This window comes from Erythrolamprus reginae, chromosome 4 (genome assembly GCF_031021105.1).
Source record: "Erythrolamprus reginae isolate rEryReg1 chromosome 4, rEryReg1.hap1, whole genome shotgun sequence".
In the NCBI taxonomy this organism is placed as follows: domain Eukaryota; kingdom Metazoa; phylum Chordata; class Lepidosauria; order Squamata; family Dipsadidae; genus Erythrolamprus; species Erythrolamprus reginae.
The window spans coordinates 19,334,687-19,353,062 of NC_091953.1; the positions used below are offsets into that span (position 1 = coordinate 19,334,687).

At 38.6% G+C, this 18,376-nt stretch overlaps 2 protein-coding genes across 2 annotated transcripts; both read right to left on the bottom strand.

Moving 5' to 3' along the window:
• Positions 1-776: 776 nt before the first annotated feature.
• On the bottom strand, positions 777-3,805 carry LOC139167110 (vitelline membrane outer layer protein 1-like). Its single transcript, XM_070751537.1, has 3 exons — positions 3,626-3,805; positions 2,838-2,932; positions 777-1,074 (listed from the first exon to the last, which is right to left on the bottom strand). The coding sequence occupies exons 1-3, from the start codon at positions 3,803-3,805 to the stop codon at positions 777-779; spliced, it is 573 nt and encodes a 190-aa protein (XP_070607638.1).
• Positions 3,806-13,550: 9,745 nt separating this feature from the next.
• LOC139166332 (vitelline membrane outer layer protein 1-like) lies at positions 13,551-17,612 on the bottom strand. Its single transcript, XM_070749726.1, has 3 exons — positions 17,407-17,612; positions 17,051-17,145; positions 13,551-14,098 (listed from the first exon to the last, which is right to left on the bottom strand). The coding sequence occupies exons 1-3, from the start codon at positions 17,575-17,577 to the stop codon at positions 13,807-13,809; spliced, it is 558 nt and encodes a 185-aa protein (XP_070605827.1). The 5' UTR covers positions 17,578-17,612; the 3' UTR covers positions 13,551-13,806.
• Between the last annotated feature and the right edge of the window lie 764 nt (positions 17,613-18,376).

The window sequence follows — 18,376 nt, forward strand, 5'->3', positions numbered from 1 at the left end:
ATCCTAAATGACATAGGATTTGAGTTTTAGAAGTAGTTTGTCATGAACCACTGAGTCAAAGGCTTTACAGAAGTCAATGTAAATTGCATCTATTAATTTGCCATGATCAAGATGTGTAATGCATATGTTTTTGCAGTGAAGGAGTTGCAGATAGCAAGATAATTTTTTTCTGAAACCAAATTGTGTGTTAGTGAGTAGGTTGTTAGTTTCTAGGTGGAGGGTAATTGACCATCGCTTTGGTAGTGAGATTAGTGATTCAGCTATGGCTATGGAGAGCTTCTTTAGGAAGTATGCACATAGACCATCAGACCCAATTGATAGAGAAGGTTTAAGGTCGCATAGTGCCTTTCCAAAGTCTATTTGGGTTAAGCGTTCAGCAGCAAAAATAATTGGGAACATCAGGTTGACAAAGTCCTTGAAAACCAACAGATATCATGCAGAAGAAATTTTATTCATAGTCCCACCAAATACAGAAGGTGCAACAGAATTTTATTTGCATGCAAGCAAGAATAGTATGGTATTTTACTTTGATGCTGTGACTTAGATCAAAATGATGAGAGGGAAGATGGTCGGTCACTTGTAATACTTGAGGTTTCTGCTACCTCCCTTATGCCTTCCCAATATGGACTGTTTTGAACACCTGGGGGAATGGTTACTTTATACTACTGCATTATGCACAAATATACACATTATTCTCAAGTTAATATTTAATTATAATTAACAGTTTTGAGGACGCATAGCAAAAGTATATTAATAGGTGAGGAAACATGTATCAATTATTGACAGCAGTAAAAAACCACATCATTGAGTGCTGTGTCATCAGCAAAAGGGCCCTGTGAATCTTCCACCCTTGTTCTCATTCCACATATACCTCCTGAAGGGCATTTCCGACTCCATGGGCCAAATTTACCATTTTTATTGGCAATGCCTCTCAGGCTAATACCATCACTGCACTTGAACTGGATGTTGTTAACTGATGTATCATCAAAAATTCCTTGATGACCCTGCACTCTCAGAGAAAAAGAAACCAGGCAGCCTTTATGGCACATTTCATTTCCGTTCCACTCCCCCCACCTGCCAAAAAAAAAGACAAAGGTAGAAAAGCATCTTTTAGTGTTTAAATTAAATTTATATGCCGCCCCGAGTTTGCGGAGAGGGGCGGCATATAAATCCAATAAATCTAATCTTTAAATACTTGTCATCAATTCAAGAGATTCAGACACAATGGCTAAAATCTTGGGCTAGGAATCAAGTGAAAGTCTACTTTTTCCTATCACTCTGGGTCAAAAGTTGATAATCAACCTAATTCTTTGATGCTGTTGTAAAGTAAAAATTAAGGGAAAGGGTCTTTGGGCATCTGGCACAAACCCCTAGGAAAAATGGGGTAAAGAATTCTTTCCCTGACCTCTTTGCCAAGACTTCTCCTAATCCATGTCAGGTTCATAATCCAGTATGTATGTATTGTATGTATGTATGTATGTATATATGTATGCATGCATGTATGTATGTGACGGACGGACGGATGGATGGATGGATGGATGGTATGTACGTATGTACATACGTACGTACGTACGTACTTATTTATTTATTTATTTATTTATTTCCATTTAATCAAGACTTTTCAGTGGGAGTTAATCCATTTTAAGTAGTATAATGGCTCTTCACTAACTTTTAATTGCTTGTTATTAGTATTTCATTTCATTTCATTTTATTGGATTTGTATGCCGCCCCTCTCCGTAGACTCGGGGCGGCTAACAACAGTAATAAAAACAACGTGCGACAATCCAATACTAAAAAGCTAAAACCCCTTATTTTAAAAACCAATCATACATACAAACGTACCATACATAAATTGTGGAAGCCGAGGGGGAAAGAATATCTTAATTCCCCCATGCCTGATGACACAGTTGGGTTTTAAGAAGCTTGCGAAAGGCAAGAAGGGTGGGAGCTATTCTAATCTCTGGGGGGAGTTGGTTCCAGAGGGCCGGGGCCGCCACTGAGAAGGCTCTTCCCCTGGGTCCCGCCAAACGACATTGTTTAGTTGACGGGACCCGGAGAAGGCCAACTCTGTGGGACCTAATTGGTCGCTGGGATTTGTGCAGCAGAAGGCGATTCCGGAGATAACCTGGTCCGTAACTCAAACATCCATAAGGAGGAGGACATAAAAGCAAACAAATGCAGAGGGTTTTTTTCTATTTTACGTTATACCTCTGGACACTCAATATAGAATATCAGAGTTGGGAGGAACCTTGGAGGTCTTCTAGTTATAAGGAAGGCAAATAGGATCCTGAACTGCACAATGGAAGAAATATGTGTGAGACTAAAGTCCACAAGAGGTCTTGCTGGAGAAAATGCATGCTAGGGTAGAACCACCTAGATACACTCACTATAGCCCACAAACTATTAGTTACAGCATTGCACATGATTCCAGAGGTTCAGCCCTCTGGAATCAGTTCCCCCCGGAGATTCGTAATGCCCCCATCCTCCTTGCCTTTCATAAGACTCTGAAGACTCATCTATGCCACCAGGCTTGGGGTCATTAGACAACGAGTGTATGGCAAGTTTGTTGACTGAATGGATATGAGTGCATTTTAATTGGTTTTCAGGTTTTTAGATTTTTTTAGTTTAATTAATTGGATTTCGATGTCCATTGTTCTTTATATGTTGTAAGCCACCTCGAATCCTCATAAATCCAATGAATTAATAAATTAATAAATTCAGGAATGCAAAAATCTCTCATCCATATCTCAGCATCAACAGCTCATTCAGAGAGGTCATCTCCTCTCCCAGTCTTCATGACAAGGAAATTAAATATGATGAGAAAATCAGTAACTCACGGTCCAACTTTAGACTCAATTTCTATGCCATCTTTGCAGTACAAGCGGATTCCATTCACAGCTGTATTGTCAGTTGCAGGTTTATGTTTATCCACCTAAGAAAATGTGACCTTGATAAAGTGATCCTTGATCAGCCTTTGTCCACTTGCTGTCCTTCAGATTTCAATCCTCAGAAATTCCAACATTAACCCATAAATATTAGACAATGAATTGGATCAAGATTAGATCTGCCACCCAATATTCCACTCTAGACTCAATACATTATCGAATCAAATGTAATGCTTCAATGCAATTACTTCTTGATTGCCTTTCTCGAAAAATAAGCATTTACCTATCTATATGACCAATCCAAACCAAGGTAATGAGCTAACAAATTAGAAATTAGTTCTCGTTTTCAACACAGCTTCACCGTACACTCACCCACCCCTTTACTTTCTCTATCTCTTTTCTTTCCTTTGTCTTCCTATCTTTCCCCTCCTCCTTTCTCACTCTTTCCCTATTTATTCTTTATCCCTCTTCTACCCCCCTCTCTATAAATCTATATGTTTATAAACTGTTATATATTATACTATACTAAGATTTAACTGTTATCTGTTTTGATTATTCTTTTTATGTTTTGTATATTTGTAAATAAAAATATTTTTAAAAATAATAAAAAAAACACTGATAGGCAATCAACTTCAAAAAAAAATTAAAATTCTTGATTGCCCTTCTCGAAAAATAAGCTGAAGAACGAATTTTAAGAGAATATTTACAATTGAAGGCGCATCAGAAAAGTAAACATTTACCTTCTGGGCGAAGCCAACAGCACAGCCAGAAGTACAAAATGAAGCTGGGCCCCATTCACCCCAGACTCCCCCATTTCGCACTTTGAGCTTGGAAGAATATTTTCGAGAGTCAGTAATCCATGGGCAGCAGAAGATAGTCAAGAGAAGGGCAGCTCTGGCAGAGAGTCCCACAGAAACCATTCTGATTCTTGAAACAGAAAACTCTTCAGAAATTGTAGTGTCCTAGAAACCAGAAATCAGTTATAAACTATCCGCAATACCACCATCATGAAATCATGCTTTTCAAATCTTTTCTTTTGTGGCTTTCCATCACCCTTAATTCCAGGGAGGTGCCTGGATTTAATCTAAAGACCTACATGGCTTGGGACCAGACTATCTTTGGGGCCATCTTCTGCCTCATGCATCCCAGTGGCTGGTTAGGTCCCACAGAGTCGACCTTCTCCAGGTCCTGTCGGCCAGACAATGTCAGCTGGCGGGACCTAGGGGAAGAGCCTTCTCTGTGGTGGCCCTGGCCCTCTGGAACAAATTCTCTCCCGAGATGCGTATCACTCCCTCCCTCCTGGTCTTTCATAAAACTCTGAAGACCCACCTCTGCCGGCGGGCATGGGGACCCTAAGTGATGAGATTGTCTCTGATTGATATTATAAATGATTGAATTGGATGAATGTATATGACTGTAAATGGAGTTTTCTAACACTTTTAGTAATTTTGCATAGTTCTTTTTTAAAAGTAATTTAGATTTCTTTATATACATTGTTGCATTTATAATGCTGTACACCGCCCTGAGTCGCCTCGAGAAGGGCAGCATAGAAATCAAATAAATAAATAAATAAACAAACAAATAAATCTTGCGGTTTTCTTGGTAAGATTTGACAAATGGTTTGTCACTTCTTCCTTCTGTCTAGAGGTGAGATAGCAGGACCATCCCAGTTGGCTTTGTACCAAAGACATGACTAGAGCACCAGTCAGTCCCCAGCCTCCTGTCCACAATGAGCAACTTAGAGGATTTCTGGATTACAGCAAGAAATCAGAATGTGAGATCAGCAATAAACTCAAATACATAATTTTCTTAATCTGGCAGAAACTTTAATTCCTACCAAATCAGTCCGAATTGCCGAGTTGATACTGACAAAGCTATGCCGAGAAACAATTTGTATTATTTCCAACATTTGTACAACTTGTTGCAAGCCAAAATGCACCCCATCCTTTCTGTTTATCTGCTCTAAAAGTAACAAAAAGGTGTAAATACAAACTGAGTCTAACTTTGAAATGAGAGACAAAAGCAGGCTGGTCTTGAAGGCGGGAATTTACATATAACATTAGCATAAAAATCAAATCAATAAATAAATATGACATGTAACATATAACAAAATATAGCATTAATACTAAGCAGCACAAGAAATAACCGCAAAAAGTAATGAATATATTAATCAGTGGATGATTTTGCGACAGTCCCCCTCACCTCAAGATTCCTGCCAAGACTGTTGTTGGAGGCGGGCAGGATTGAGGAATGGGCTCCTGAATGGAAGGAGTAGAAATAAATACATAAACTGTTTCAACTCCTACCTTCAAAATGTCGCTACAGAGCACTGCACACCAATACAGATAGACACAAGAACAGTTTTTCCCAAACGCCATCACTCTGCTAAACAAATAATTCGCTCAACACTGTCAAACTATTTACTAAGTCTGTACTACTATTACTACTAGTTTTTTCTCATCATTCCTATCACCCATATCCTCCCACTTATGACTGTATAACTGTAACCTGTTGCTCGTATCCTTAAGATTTTTACTAATATTGATTGTTTCCTTATTCCTTATTTGACCCCTATGACAATCATTAAGTGTTGTACCTCAGGATGCTTGACAAATGTATTCCTTACTCTGTAGCTTTTCTATGTCACACTCTATAGACTCGTTAGCCTTCTCTTTCTCTTTGCTTTAATTTCTCAGTCTTTCCCTCATTCTGAAATGCGAAAGGCATCTCTCACTTTTACATTCACACTAATACTTAGATCAAGAACAAAACCACTAAAACCACCCATATTTCTCTGCACTGATACTTACCGTCTTCCTGCACTTAATCATCCTACAGCCAGAATGGGCAAGAATTTAAATGGAACTTCTGTTTGTAGGCAGGGCAAAAGTAGGGGCAGAACCTTCTGTATCATTCACTGGGTAGAGCCATGAAAATTTTAAAACAGGTGATTCTGGATGCTATCTGAAAATAAATAAAATTTGTTTGCATTTTATTTTAGTCCACTGAATGTTTAGGTGATTATTAGCTTAATGTTTCATGATGTTTAGTTTCATGATGTTTATTAAAGATGCTAAACTATAAAAACTGTAAAAGCCACAGTGAACATCAGGAAGGATACACATTAATGATACAGATTATGTGTGATTATTAGAAATCTATAAGTTGATTGAATGTAATAACGATAATTAATTCTAGTAGCATTATTTGTACTAGAATGTATGACACCCAGGTGCAGTGATGGGCTGCCAAATGTTTTACTGCCACATTGGGCGTGGCTTATTTTCTGGGTGTGGCTTGACGGTCATGTGACCGGGTTGGAGTGGCTTGACAACCATGTGACCAGGTGCCAGTGGCTTGATAATCATAATAATAATAATAATGATTTATTAGATTTGTATGCCGCCCCTCTCCGAAGACTCGGGGTGGCTCACAACAATGATAAAAACAATATTATAGTGGCACAAATCTAATATTAAAAGAAATAACTAAAATCCTATCATATTAAAACCAGACAACACATACATACCAAACATAAATTATAAGGAGCCTGGGGGAAAGATTTCTCAAATCCCCCATGCCTGGCGGTATAGGTGGGTCTTGAGTAATTTACGGAAGAATCATATGACCAGGGTGGCTTAAAGGTCATATGACTGGGTGGCTTACTGACCAAGATAGCATTTTCAAATAGGTGCTTGCACTCTTTTTCACTTGATTAAGTCACATTATTTGAATAGCCATAAAAAGGACAAATGATAGACAGCATAAAATGATTAAAGTGTCTATGGGAAACTATTTAATTATTTCGCATAGATAGTCTGATCCTAAGCTATGTAGGGCTTTATAGGTGATACCCAACACCTTGAATTATGATAAGAGACCAATTTGTAGCCAGTACAGCGCATGGACTGTTGGTGTTATGTTGGTGTACACCCATGACAGCTCGCGTGGCTGCATTCTGCATCCTGTGGTCTAGCCGTGTGTGATGGAATTCACATTTTGCTAGTTTGACATACAGATTGGTTATCAAAAGTTTTTCTAGTACCTGGCAGACTAGGGGTCTCAGTGTAGATGAGAATATCATTCAGGTAGACTAGGACCCAGCCAAGGGCAGCCATTTGGTGCCCTACTGGAATGCTCTGGTGGGGAGGGGGTGCTGCCCCCACCTTCTTAAAGAGAAGCCAGCAGTTTAAGAAGGTGGGGGCAGCTCAGCTCTGCTCAGCATCCCACTAGAAGGTTTCAGATCCCCTTCCCATTCTTCCTACTCCTGTTGTTGGCGGCAGCTAAGATGGATCCTCGTTGCTGGAAGAAGTGGCAGCGGTGGCATCATCTCCCTTGCCTGCCTCGCATCAGACATTCAAATTAACCATCCACCCACATCGTGCCTGCCTTCGATCAGTGTTGCCCTGGGAAAGGTAGTGGAGCAAAATTCCTTCATGGAGCTTTTCCTGCATGGATATTGACCCAGTGTGACTTTTGCCTGCCATTCAATTCCCGGGCAATTTTCCCAACCTGAGTTCCTCCACCATCGTATCTTTCTGCGCCAACTGGAGCAATTGGGAGTGGGAGGTACCGTATTATGTGATTCTCCTCCTATCCCTTTGGTCGGTCAAAGTTGGTGTTGGCAGGAGGTCAAAGGTTGGCCCATAGGTCCCTCCTTTGTGAGGTTCCTCAGAGGTCAGTCCTCTACCCCCTGCTGTTTAATATCTTCATGAAACTGCTGGGTCAGATCATCCAATAACACAGATGAGTTACCATCAGTATACTGGTGCCATTCAGCTGTACATCTCCACCCTGTGTCAACTCAGTAAAGCAGTGGAAGTGATGTGCCAGTGTCTGGAGGCTGTTAGGGTTTGGATGGGTGTTAACAGACTCAAGCTCAACCCCAAGAAGATGGAGTGGCTGTGGGTTTTGCCTCCAAAAGACAACCCCATCTGTCCATCCATTACCCTGTGGGGGGAGCTTTTGACCCCCTCAGAGAGGGTTCGCAACTTGGGCATCCTCCTCGATCCCTAGCTGAGCTTAGAACACCACCTGTCAGCTTGGCAAGGGGGAACATTCAACAATGTGCATAACAATATGTCTATGTCTCTACGGCAATGTCTTACAAAGAGAACCAAATGAAAATGTTTTACCGATGGCATTTGCCCCCAGCAAGAATATCCAAAATGTTCCCCAACTTTTCACCGATTTGTTGGAAATGCAAAACTAAACCGGGAACTTACTACCATACATGGTGGACATGCCCACTTGTACAAAAATATTGGACAACAATTCAAAACCTAATCGACCAAGTCATGTCAATTAAACTACCACTCAAACCGGAGCTTTATCTTTTAGGTATATTTAGGCAAAACCTTACTAAAGCACAAAAATATCTCATCCTACAAATTATAACAGCAGCTAGAATATCATATGCCTCCCTTTGGAAATCTGATCAGACACCCTCTTTTTTCATAATAATTACAAAAATCATAGAATGTGCTGAAATGTCTAAAACAGCAATGGAAGCACAAAATAAAAAAGATTCAGAATACTATGAAATATGGGAAAATTGGTATAAATGGGTTTCTCAAAAAAAATACAAAAACTACTTATTGTAAAACTCTTACTCCATTACACCATTAAAAGTACCTTCGAGCACTCAAGCCAATATTAAAACAAATTAAAAATGGAGCACCAAAAACCAATTAAATTTGCAATGAAAATTATACCAAATCTCTTTTTATCTGTCTTTCAACCAATCCAACATACATTATAAGACTATTAACTTTCTCTAAAACAACTAACCTCTACACCTACTCATTATATTACTTCTATACTCCCCACACTACTTTTAAACAAAAGTCGTCCCTAAAAACGTCTGCGCTAAACGCAGATTTTTTCTTTCTCTCCTTTTCTCTCTTTTTTCCCTCTTCTCCTTTTACTACTACAACTTTAACGTTTATAGACACTAAGAAATACAATATTTGTGTTAAAAATATATATACATATAAAGATTAAGAAATTAAGAAACTTTATACTCTTTTTAAGAAATTCATGCATTATAATTCATATGTATTACAGTGTTACTATAAATGATTTGACTTTGTACTCCCCCCTCCTTTCCTCCCTTTCCCCCACCCCAGACTTTTTGCTTTGTCCCCCTCCCCCTATTTCCTCCTTCCTTTTTATTATATTTGTAAATAAAGTATATTTAAAAAAAACAAAACAACAACAATATGTCTATGTCTAATATTTCTCCAGAAGAGTTAACCAAGAAATTCTACTGACTGTACATTTACTGTGTTTAAGTTTTGGAATTGATTATTTAGGTGAATCTAGAACAAATGCTCAGGCTAATTGCTCAAAATATGCTTTTCAAACTGATTGCTGAAACTAATTAACTAACTAAATTAACTGTCAGAACAAATTGCTGAACTATATCACAGTGAAATAATAATCTCATGAAAACTTTTTCTAATCAGTTGTAGTCAATCTGCCATATTCAGTATAACTTATGATCTGAAGAGAACATGTTCTAACATCTTGTTCCAAGGACCATTGTGTTTGGACTGCATGGACTTCTGCAAAAAAAAACCAGTCCAGCATTGCTATTAATTAAGAAGAGTAGACAATCACCAAAACATTTTGATGGCAAGTGAGGAGGTTCAAAGTAGGTGGGAACAAGAGTGTGTGCTTTTATTTTGTTAACAAGGGATGAAAAGAGGAAGGATAGTTGTAAAGAACCAAAAGCATTCTGCTTCTATCACTTTATATTTTTTCCTACTACAGTGGTATCTCTACCTACAAACGCCTCTACTTATGAACTTTTCTAGATAAGAACCAGGGGTTCAAGATTTTTTTTGCCACTTACAAACCCGAGCCTCTGAAACTATAACCGGAAAAGGCAGGTAGAAGCCTCCATGGGGCCCCTCTAGAAATCTCCTGGGAGCAAACAGGGCCAGAAAAGGTGGGGAGAAGCCTCTGTGGGGCCTTTCTAGGAATCTACTGGGAGGAAACAGGGCCTCCACCCTCCCTGTGGTTTCCCCAACCGCATGCATTATTTGCTTTTACATTGATTCCTATGGGAAAATTTGCTTCTTCTTAAAAACTTTTCTACTTAAGATCCTGGTCACAGAACAAATTAAATTTGTAAGTAGATGTACCACTGTATTTATTTGGATATTAGTTGAGTCGACAAGAGTAGTTAATGTGCAAACCAATCTTCCAGAATTGTCTTCAAGCACTTTGTCTTTCTGCGTCCTTTGTTTCAGACCAAAAGTCAGTCATTAGAGTACCAACCTTAATTCCTAACATATTAATTCCAGCACACGTCTTGGTGGATTCCGGAGCCACCACAAATTTTATGGATGAGGCCATTGCTCGTCATTATGCTAGGAGGGGGGGGAGGGAAGGGACTACAGCTCCAGCTCTGGAATATGGGACTGACTTTCCCAACAACATCAGCAAGCCACCCTCAAATAAGCAAAGTTATTTTGTAATAATTACACTATCCTTAATAATATTGAGTTCTTATTGAAGTTTATTTGCTATTTTTCTGTTTATCATATGTGATCATAATTCATCACAAAACTTTCCAGAATTGTAGTCAAAAATTAAATATTTTGGTCACATCAGCCTGTCTGTCTTTCTCTCAAAGTATAACCCAATAGGTCAGAGATTGCCAAGTACAGTGGTATCTCTCCTAAGAATGACTCTACTTACAGACTTTTCTAGATAAGAACCAGGTGTTCAAGATTTTTTTTGCCTCTTCTCAAAAACCATTTTCCACTTACAAACCCAAGCCTCCGAAACTGTAAATGGAAAAGGCAGGGAGAAGCCTCTGTGGGGCCTCTAAGAATCTCCTGGGAGGAAATAGGGCCGGAAAAGGCAGGGAGAAGCCTCCGTGGGCCTCTCTAGGTATCTCCTGGGAGGAAGAAGGGCTGGAAAAGGTTGGGAGAAGCCTCCCTGGGGCCTCTCTAGGAATCTCCTGGGAGGAAACAGGGCCACCACCCTCCCTGTGATTTCCCCAATCACACACATTATTTGCCTTTACATTGATTCCTATGGGAAAAATTACTTCTTCTTACAAACTTTTCTACTTAAGAACCTGGTCACGGAATGAATTAAGTTCGTAAGTAGAGGTACCACTGTATACAGTACATTAAGCTGCACACACATAACATCACCATAAACACTGCCAATACTTACCTTTTGAAGTGCAGCCATCAGGTGCATCAACAACTTGGCTGAACATAATGTACAGCCATAACTGCATTAAAGTTTACCTGACCATCTCTCCTCGCACCCTGTATCAAATTCTTTGATAAAATAGAAAAGAGCTAAATATCCCTCTCAGTTCCTGCCAATGCTGAATAACTCTGAGTCACAATGTCAGCATGTCAACATCAATCTTACATTGATGGGGGCAGGGGAACAATTCCTGTAAAGTCACCTCCAATTCTTCCCCATTTGTGCGACCGTCTCCTGCCGTACGAATCCCAGTGGCTGATAAAGTCTCATAGAGTTGGCCTTCTCCGGGTCCCATCGACTAAACAGTGTCATCTGGCGGGCCCCAGGGGAAGAGCCTTCTCTGTGGCAGCCCCGGCCCTCTGGAATCAACTCCCCCCAGAGATTAGAACCGCCCCCCACCCTCCTTGCCCTTCGTAAGTTATGAAGACCCATCTATGCCGCCAGGCATGGGGTACTTGAGGTATCCCCAGGCTAATGTGATTTATTTATGTAGGGCATGATTGAAATGTATGGCTTTTAATGATATGGGTTTTTAGATGTTGTTTTTAAGTATTGGATTATCACATTGTTCATTGCTGTGGTGAGCCGCTCCAAGTCTTCGGAGAGGAACGGCATACAATAAATTAATTAATTAATAATAATAATAATAATTATTATTATTATTATTATTATTTTAATCATCATTATGATGATTAGTTGGGGGAAAGATCAAAAGCAACATGAGAAAATATTATTTTACTGAAAGAGTAGTAGATCCTTGGAACAAACTTCCAGCAGACGTGGTAGATAAATCCACAGTAACTGAATTTAAACCTGCCTGGGATAAACATAGATCCATCCTAAGATAAAATACAGAAAATAGTATAAGGGCAGACTAGATGGACTAGGAGGTCTCTTTCTGCCGTCAGGCTTCTATGTTTGTATGTTTCTATTATCATTATCATTATCATTATATCATTATCATTATTATCATCATCATCATCATCATCATTATCATTATCATAAGACTGACCGAATTCTGAAGCATAACACACCAGACATCCTGATTGTGGAGAAAAAGAAAGTATGGATCATCGACATCGCAATCCCAGGGGACAGCAGAATTGAGGAGAAGCAGCTAGAGAAATTAGTGAAATACGAAGATCTAAAAATCGAGCTGCAACGATTCTGGCATAAGACAGTGAAAGTGGTCCTAGTGGTACTTGGCACACTGGGCGCAGTACCAAAGGATTTCAACAGTCATTTGAAAACCATCAGAATTGACAAAATCTCCATCTGTCAATTGCAAAAAGGACGCTTTACTGGGATGGGCAAACATAATTCGCCACTACATCACGCAGTCCTAGGTGCTTGGGAAGTGCCCGACTGGTGATGAAATACGAAATCCAGCATAGTGATCTTGTTTGCTGAGTGGTATTGACATAATAATAATAATAATAATAATAATAATAATAATAATAATAATAATAATAAATAATTTGCCAGGAATTGAGAAGGTTGGATGTCATGATCTTAGTTTTCTTAATGTTGAGTTTCAAGCCACCTTTTGCACTCTTCTTCTTCACCCACATCAAGAGGCTCTTTAATTCCTCTTCACTTTCTGCCATTAGCTTCCTATTACTATTTATAGTGCACATTTTAAAAACTGAAATAAAAGATAACTATTTTTTTTTAAAGGATCTACTTATGAGGAAAGCTAATGATTGATGTAACTGAAATTTTTGTTTATAAAGAGAGGGAACAGCCCAGAAAACAAAATTGAAATTGAAAAACCCACAGTGTTGTGATCTTCAACTTAGTAGAAGAATTTGCTTGTAGGGACTCATGTGATTGCTTTATTTCAGAGCATAATTTCAGTGCGATGTGTTGATAATCACTGTGTTAACATTATCAATATCATCTAAACTTTGTTAAACAACTCAGAGATCATGGATTCAGAGTTCATTGTGCTCAGATTGAGTTCATTGTGTATTTGTAAGCTTTATCTAAAAAGAAAACCTTTGTAGCTCATTATAGACATCTCATAAAAACATATATATCATGAATTTTCATTGGTTCTTAACTAATGCTGGCCCACCTATAAATTATTTTCTTTAATATTTCTGTATTATCTAGTGAAAAGCAGAGTACAAGGATAAATAAACTCAAACAAATACATATGTATTTGGATACCAAATAACAGCAATAATATTGAACATTTTAGTAACCATAATTACATTAATCAGACTCTCAACATTTAATAACAACCCTCAAAACATACATTATCAATTTTTGTTGGTTCTTAACTAATGCTGGCCCACCTATAGTTTGTTTTCTTTAATATTTCTGTATTCTTTGTAGTGAAATGCATAGTACAAGAATAAATAAGCCCAAATAAATACATATGTATTATTGTGGGCCAAACCTGGTTCAATGAAAGAAAGACATAACTTTGAAGATGCAACATAATTTTTATTTGCAAGCAAGAAAGCAGGAATACAGAATTACAGTTTGGTTCTGCGACTTGATTCAAAATGATAGAGAAGAAATCACCAATCTTTGCAAAGTTTGAGGTTTCTGCCACCACATTTGTTTTCTCTCCAATCTGAACCCATTTCAAGACACACATGTGGGGACAGTGTTACCTTGTACTATCACATTTTACTAGCAAAAGTGCATTTCATGGTGACAAAATATGTATCAGCCATTAACAGCAGTAAAACACCACATCATTGAGTGTTGTGTCATCACCATTAATTTGTCTTTCCTCCACCTTTGTTCGTATCCCACATATACCAGTTGAGGGGCAGCGACTGGTCCATGGGCCAAAATAACCCCAATCCTTGCCATGGCCTACCAGGGCTTGACCATTACTGCAGGTAAACTGGATGTTGTTAGCTGCGGTTTCATCACCATCTCCTTGAGGGAGTTCCACTCTCAGAGAAAAAGAAACCAGGTAGCCTGATTGACAGAACTGGGTTGCGGTCCAGATTCCCCACCTGCCAAAAAAAAAGGATGGATACACATCTCTTTGGTTTGTAGATTATGCTCTTGTCGTCAGGTCACAAGACTCACACATAATGGCTAAAATCTGGGACTAGGAACCAGTTGAACATACACACAACATATAACAATGTGCCCAGGGTTCTTAGTGCCTGCCACCCAACAACATTCATACTCCTCCACCAAAATGGGGGCCTATTTTGTATATACCATTTTAACTCAAGGGCAATATATCTATTTACATATTATAAAGTGATTCCTATTTATTTTTGTAGCCTGGTCTCGAATTCTACTGACCCATATATCCTCTTACCTTGTCCCATTGTCCCATCAGTTTCCGCAGATCAGTTTCATTGGTCGAATTCATCCTCTTATCAATAATCTCAAATTGAGTATGATCTACCATATACCGATACATTTTTGTATTGTCCATTTTGTCACATCCTTCAAGCCTAAGACTATTACCGCCTGAGCACTTTCTATTACTGCTTCTTTTATTTCTCTAAATTCTCCCATTTAATTCCTTTTAACTAATACCATCATTTCCTTTGTAATTGTCCATTGTATGTTTAACATCCTATTAATGTCTTCTTGCACTTTTCCCCCAAAAGTTCTGCACTACTGGGCATGCCCAAAACATATGCATAAACACTCCCTTATCTTGACACCCATGCCAACAAGTATTCTTAACATTCTGCTGAAAATATGCAAGTTGAGCGGGTGTATTATACCACTTATGTAATATTTTCCTTTTCATTTCCCTGACCCTTGTATTCTTAATTTTCCTTATATTCTCCACTATATTCTTCATCTTTTGCACATCTACTTGTAATTCACTTTGCCATCATTTAGCCAGTCCTTGGATCACACACCCATCTGCCTGCACTAATATTTTATATATATATATATATATATATATATATATGTATGTATGTATGTATGTATGTATGTATGTATATATATATATATATATATATATATATATATATATATATATATATTACTTGCTTGCGCCTTGGTGCCCCCACCCTCCTTGCCTTTCGCAAACTCCTTAAAACCCATCTCTGTCATCAGGCATGGGGGAATTGAGACATCTTCCCCGAGCCTATACAGTTTATGCATGGTATGGTTGTGTGTATTTTTGCTTTTAATAATGGGTTTTTTAGTATTTTTTAAATTATTAGATTTGTTGTACATTGTTTTATCCCGAGTTTACGGAGAGAGGCGGCATACAAATCTAATAAATAAATAAATAAATAAATAAATAAATAAATAAAGAAAGAAAGAAAGAAAGAAAGAAAGAAAGAAAGAAAGAAAGATAGAAAGAAAGAAAGAAAGAAAGAAAGAAAGAAAGAAATTGCAACTCCATTAATCTTTCAATTTGAAACGCATCTCTATAAAGCTCCAAACAGGTACTTCCTCATCACCCCGCTTTTTCATTAGCTCTTAACCACTTTTTCCTTACTCTCGGTCTTTTATCTTCTTCAACCCAATAATTAAGTTTTTTATCCCAATCCTTTAATTTTGATGCTGATAAACCCCCTAGCAATACCTGAAATAGATACATCTTCTTGGGAACAACCATCATTTTTAATGCTCTTATTTTAGCCATTCTCCTTAACCTTTTCTCTTTCCAACTCATCTGTTTTAACATTTTCCTCCATATCTCTCTATAATTACCCTCCTAAATTTTCCCCAGATTACTCAATAACCAAATTCCCAAATATTTAATTAACTCCCAGAATTACTGACCTAACATGATTAGCTCAGGAATTCTGGGAGTTGAAATTCACGAGTCATAGAAAAGTCAACTTTGCCTACCTTTAACCTAACTCATTGGGCTGTTTTAGTTGGGGGGAAAGGGAAGAGGATCTTGTGGCTGCTGCCATAATCTCCTGAGGGGGGATGAAGAATACATTTTTAAAATCCCAAACCTTCCCTTGACCATATTTCTAAGTCTACTCTCAATCCACATCACACTCAGAAACCATTAGAGCACAGACTCCTTATTCTGGAAATTGCAGTATCGTAAGCACCATTTCCCCTGAAAAGATCTTTTATTTCTATTACCCACTAGTGAAGAGGTGAGTCATTATTCAGCAGGTGAGGCTGTTATAATATTCATGACTGGAGAGCCATATTAACAAGGTTAGCCAATGAATAGGCAAAGCAAATAAGTCGGCCAATGGGAGTTAACCACTTCTGAGTCTGTGCAGAGAATCGAAACTGGAACTTACAGTAATGTTAAATCTGAGCATGGCTCAGTCCACTCTCTGTACTCTCTGCTGAAATGAAAGTAATTCCAGCTTGTGTTTACTTGAAGAAATAATCTGCTTAATGGTATTTTAAATACATCTGTTATTATGTTTATAAATAAGTTATTGAATCTAGCTGAATCAGTCCTCTGTGTGTGCTTCTGGTTTTTAATTTTGCAACAAACTTTAATAGAGGCCCCTGTGGTAATTCAGTGCCTCATTTTCTTACTGAAAGTCTAAGCTTCTATCTCAGTTCACAAGAATATAGAGTGTCCCCCTCTGGATGCCATGTGGGTCTTCCCCGTGGTTTTCTTTGGAGAAATATTATTTTTCAACAAATACAATTGGAACAACGTATCATAGGCCCCCTGCTGCCCTAATCCTGATTTGAATCAGGACTAAAGTGAATAAAGGGCTGTTGGGGGCATGAATGAAGGTCAGGAAAGAGCAAGTGTTGGAGATCGATTACAAAATATTAGTAGCTATTTGGGGACTTCTTTTGAATAAACAAATCTCCAACATGTCTCAGCTGCTAATTCAGGGAGACCATTGCACAACCATGTCAGAAAATTAGCTTTTCTCATTCAGTGCATCCTCTTCTGAAATCAGTAGCGTTAAAGTAAGGATCAGGTATCTACTCCCCAATTCCTGATGATAAGAAAATAAAACAGTACAAGTAAGTCAGTTACTCACGGCCCAACTGTAGACTCAATTGTTTTGCCTTTGGTACAGTGCAAACGGATTCCATTCAGAGCTGTATCATCACCACTTCCTTGGTTTCCTTCTACCTAAGAAAATAAGACTCTGGTAAAGTTCAAGATCAGTCCTTCCGCCCTTGGTGCCTTTCAGCCTTCAATTCTGAGAATTTCCAACACTGACCCATCAATATTGGACAACTGGTGCCTCTCTTTGCTTATAGAATTTTTTAAAAAATGTTAAGCATCAACATATATCTTGTGGCCTTTTTTAAAACACAAAGTGAAAAACTGAAGAGTTAATTTCAAGGAAAGAGAAAGAAGTAGAAGAGCATCTGAAAAATATTTTTTTACCCTCAGGGAGAAGCCATGTACATAGCCTTCAGGGCAAAACTCAAGTGGGCCCCAGGTACCCCAGGGACCACCATTTGGTACAGAGAGTACATATTTGTAATTTCGAGCTTCGGTATTCCCCAGGCAGCAGAAGATGGTCAGAAGAAGAGCGGTGCTGACAGAGAGGTCCATGGAAGAGTAAACCAGCTTGCCTCTTAAATCAGATATGTCTCCAGAAATTGTGGTCTCCTAGAAACCAAGAATCTTTATATAGAGTATCTGCGTTACCACTCTTATGAAACCAGGCTCTTCAATTTATTTATTCTGTACACTTGAATCAGCTTTCTCGGAACTTCTTGGACTACATCCTGCAAATTTTTTGGCAAATTTCAGAATTGTTTTGCCACTGCTTCCTTCTTCCTGCAGAAGGAAGGACTGGTCCAAGGTCAGAATCAGAATCAGAATTGAGTAGAAAGGGACTTTAGAGATCTTCTAGTCCAGCCTCCTGCTCAAGCAGGGGAACCCTACCATTTTAGATATGTGGTTGTCCAGTTTATTTTTTAAAAACCTCCAGTGATAGAGCAGCCATGATTTTTGAAAGGCAAGGCTGTTTCACTGGTTAATTGTCTTCACAATTCAGAAGTTTCTCCTTAATTCCAGGTTGCTTCTCTCTTTAATTAGTTTTCATCCATTGTTTTTGTTTTTCCTTCTGCTGCTTTGGAATATAGGTTGTCCCCTTCCTCTTTGTGGCAGCATTTCAAATACTGGGACACTGCTAACATGTCTCCTGTAGTCCCTCTTTTCTCTAGATTAGCCAAACCCCAATCTTCCAACCATTCTTCATATGGTTCATTCCTACCAAGGTATGCCCATGTTTCTCCAGCACTTTGTGGACTGCACTGGCTGCCAATTGGTTTCCGTGCCTAATTCAAAGTGATGGTTATAACCTATGAAGCCCTACATGGCAAGGGACCAGATTACTTACGGGACC

What these genes read in the sequence shown, in the direction of transcription:
- LOC139167110 (XM_070751537.1), bottom strand. Translation starts at nt 3,805, where the DNA reads ATGGTTTCTGTGGGACTCTCTGCCAGAGCTGCCCTTCTCTTGACTATC. An exon ending in CTGTTGGCTTCGCCCAGAAG is followed by an intron (nt 2,933 to 3,625) that starts GTAAATGTTTAC and finishes ACATTTTCTTAG; the next exon opens with GTGGATAAACATAAACCTGC. An exon ending in ATTGAGTCTAAAGTTGGACC is followed by an intron (nt 1,075 to 2,837) that starts GTGAGTTACTGA and finishes TTTTTTTGGCAG; the next exon opens with GTGGGGGGAGTGGAACGGAA.
- LOC139166332 (XM_070749726.1), bottom strand. Translation starts at nt 17,577, where the DNA reads ATGGACCTCTCTGTCAGCACCGCTCTTCTTCTGACCATCTTCTGCTGC. An exon ending in TACATGGCTTCTCCCTGAGG is followed by an intron (nt 17,146 to 17,406) that starts GTAAAAAAATAT and finishes TTATTTTCTTAG; the next exon opens with GTAGAAGGAAACCAAGGAAG. An exon ending in ATTGAGTCTACAGTTGGGCC is followed by an intron (nt 14,099 to 17,050) that starts GTGAGTAACTGA and finishes TTTTTTTGGCAG; the next exon opens with GTGGGGAATCTGGACCGCAA.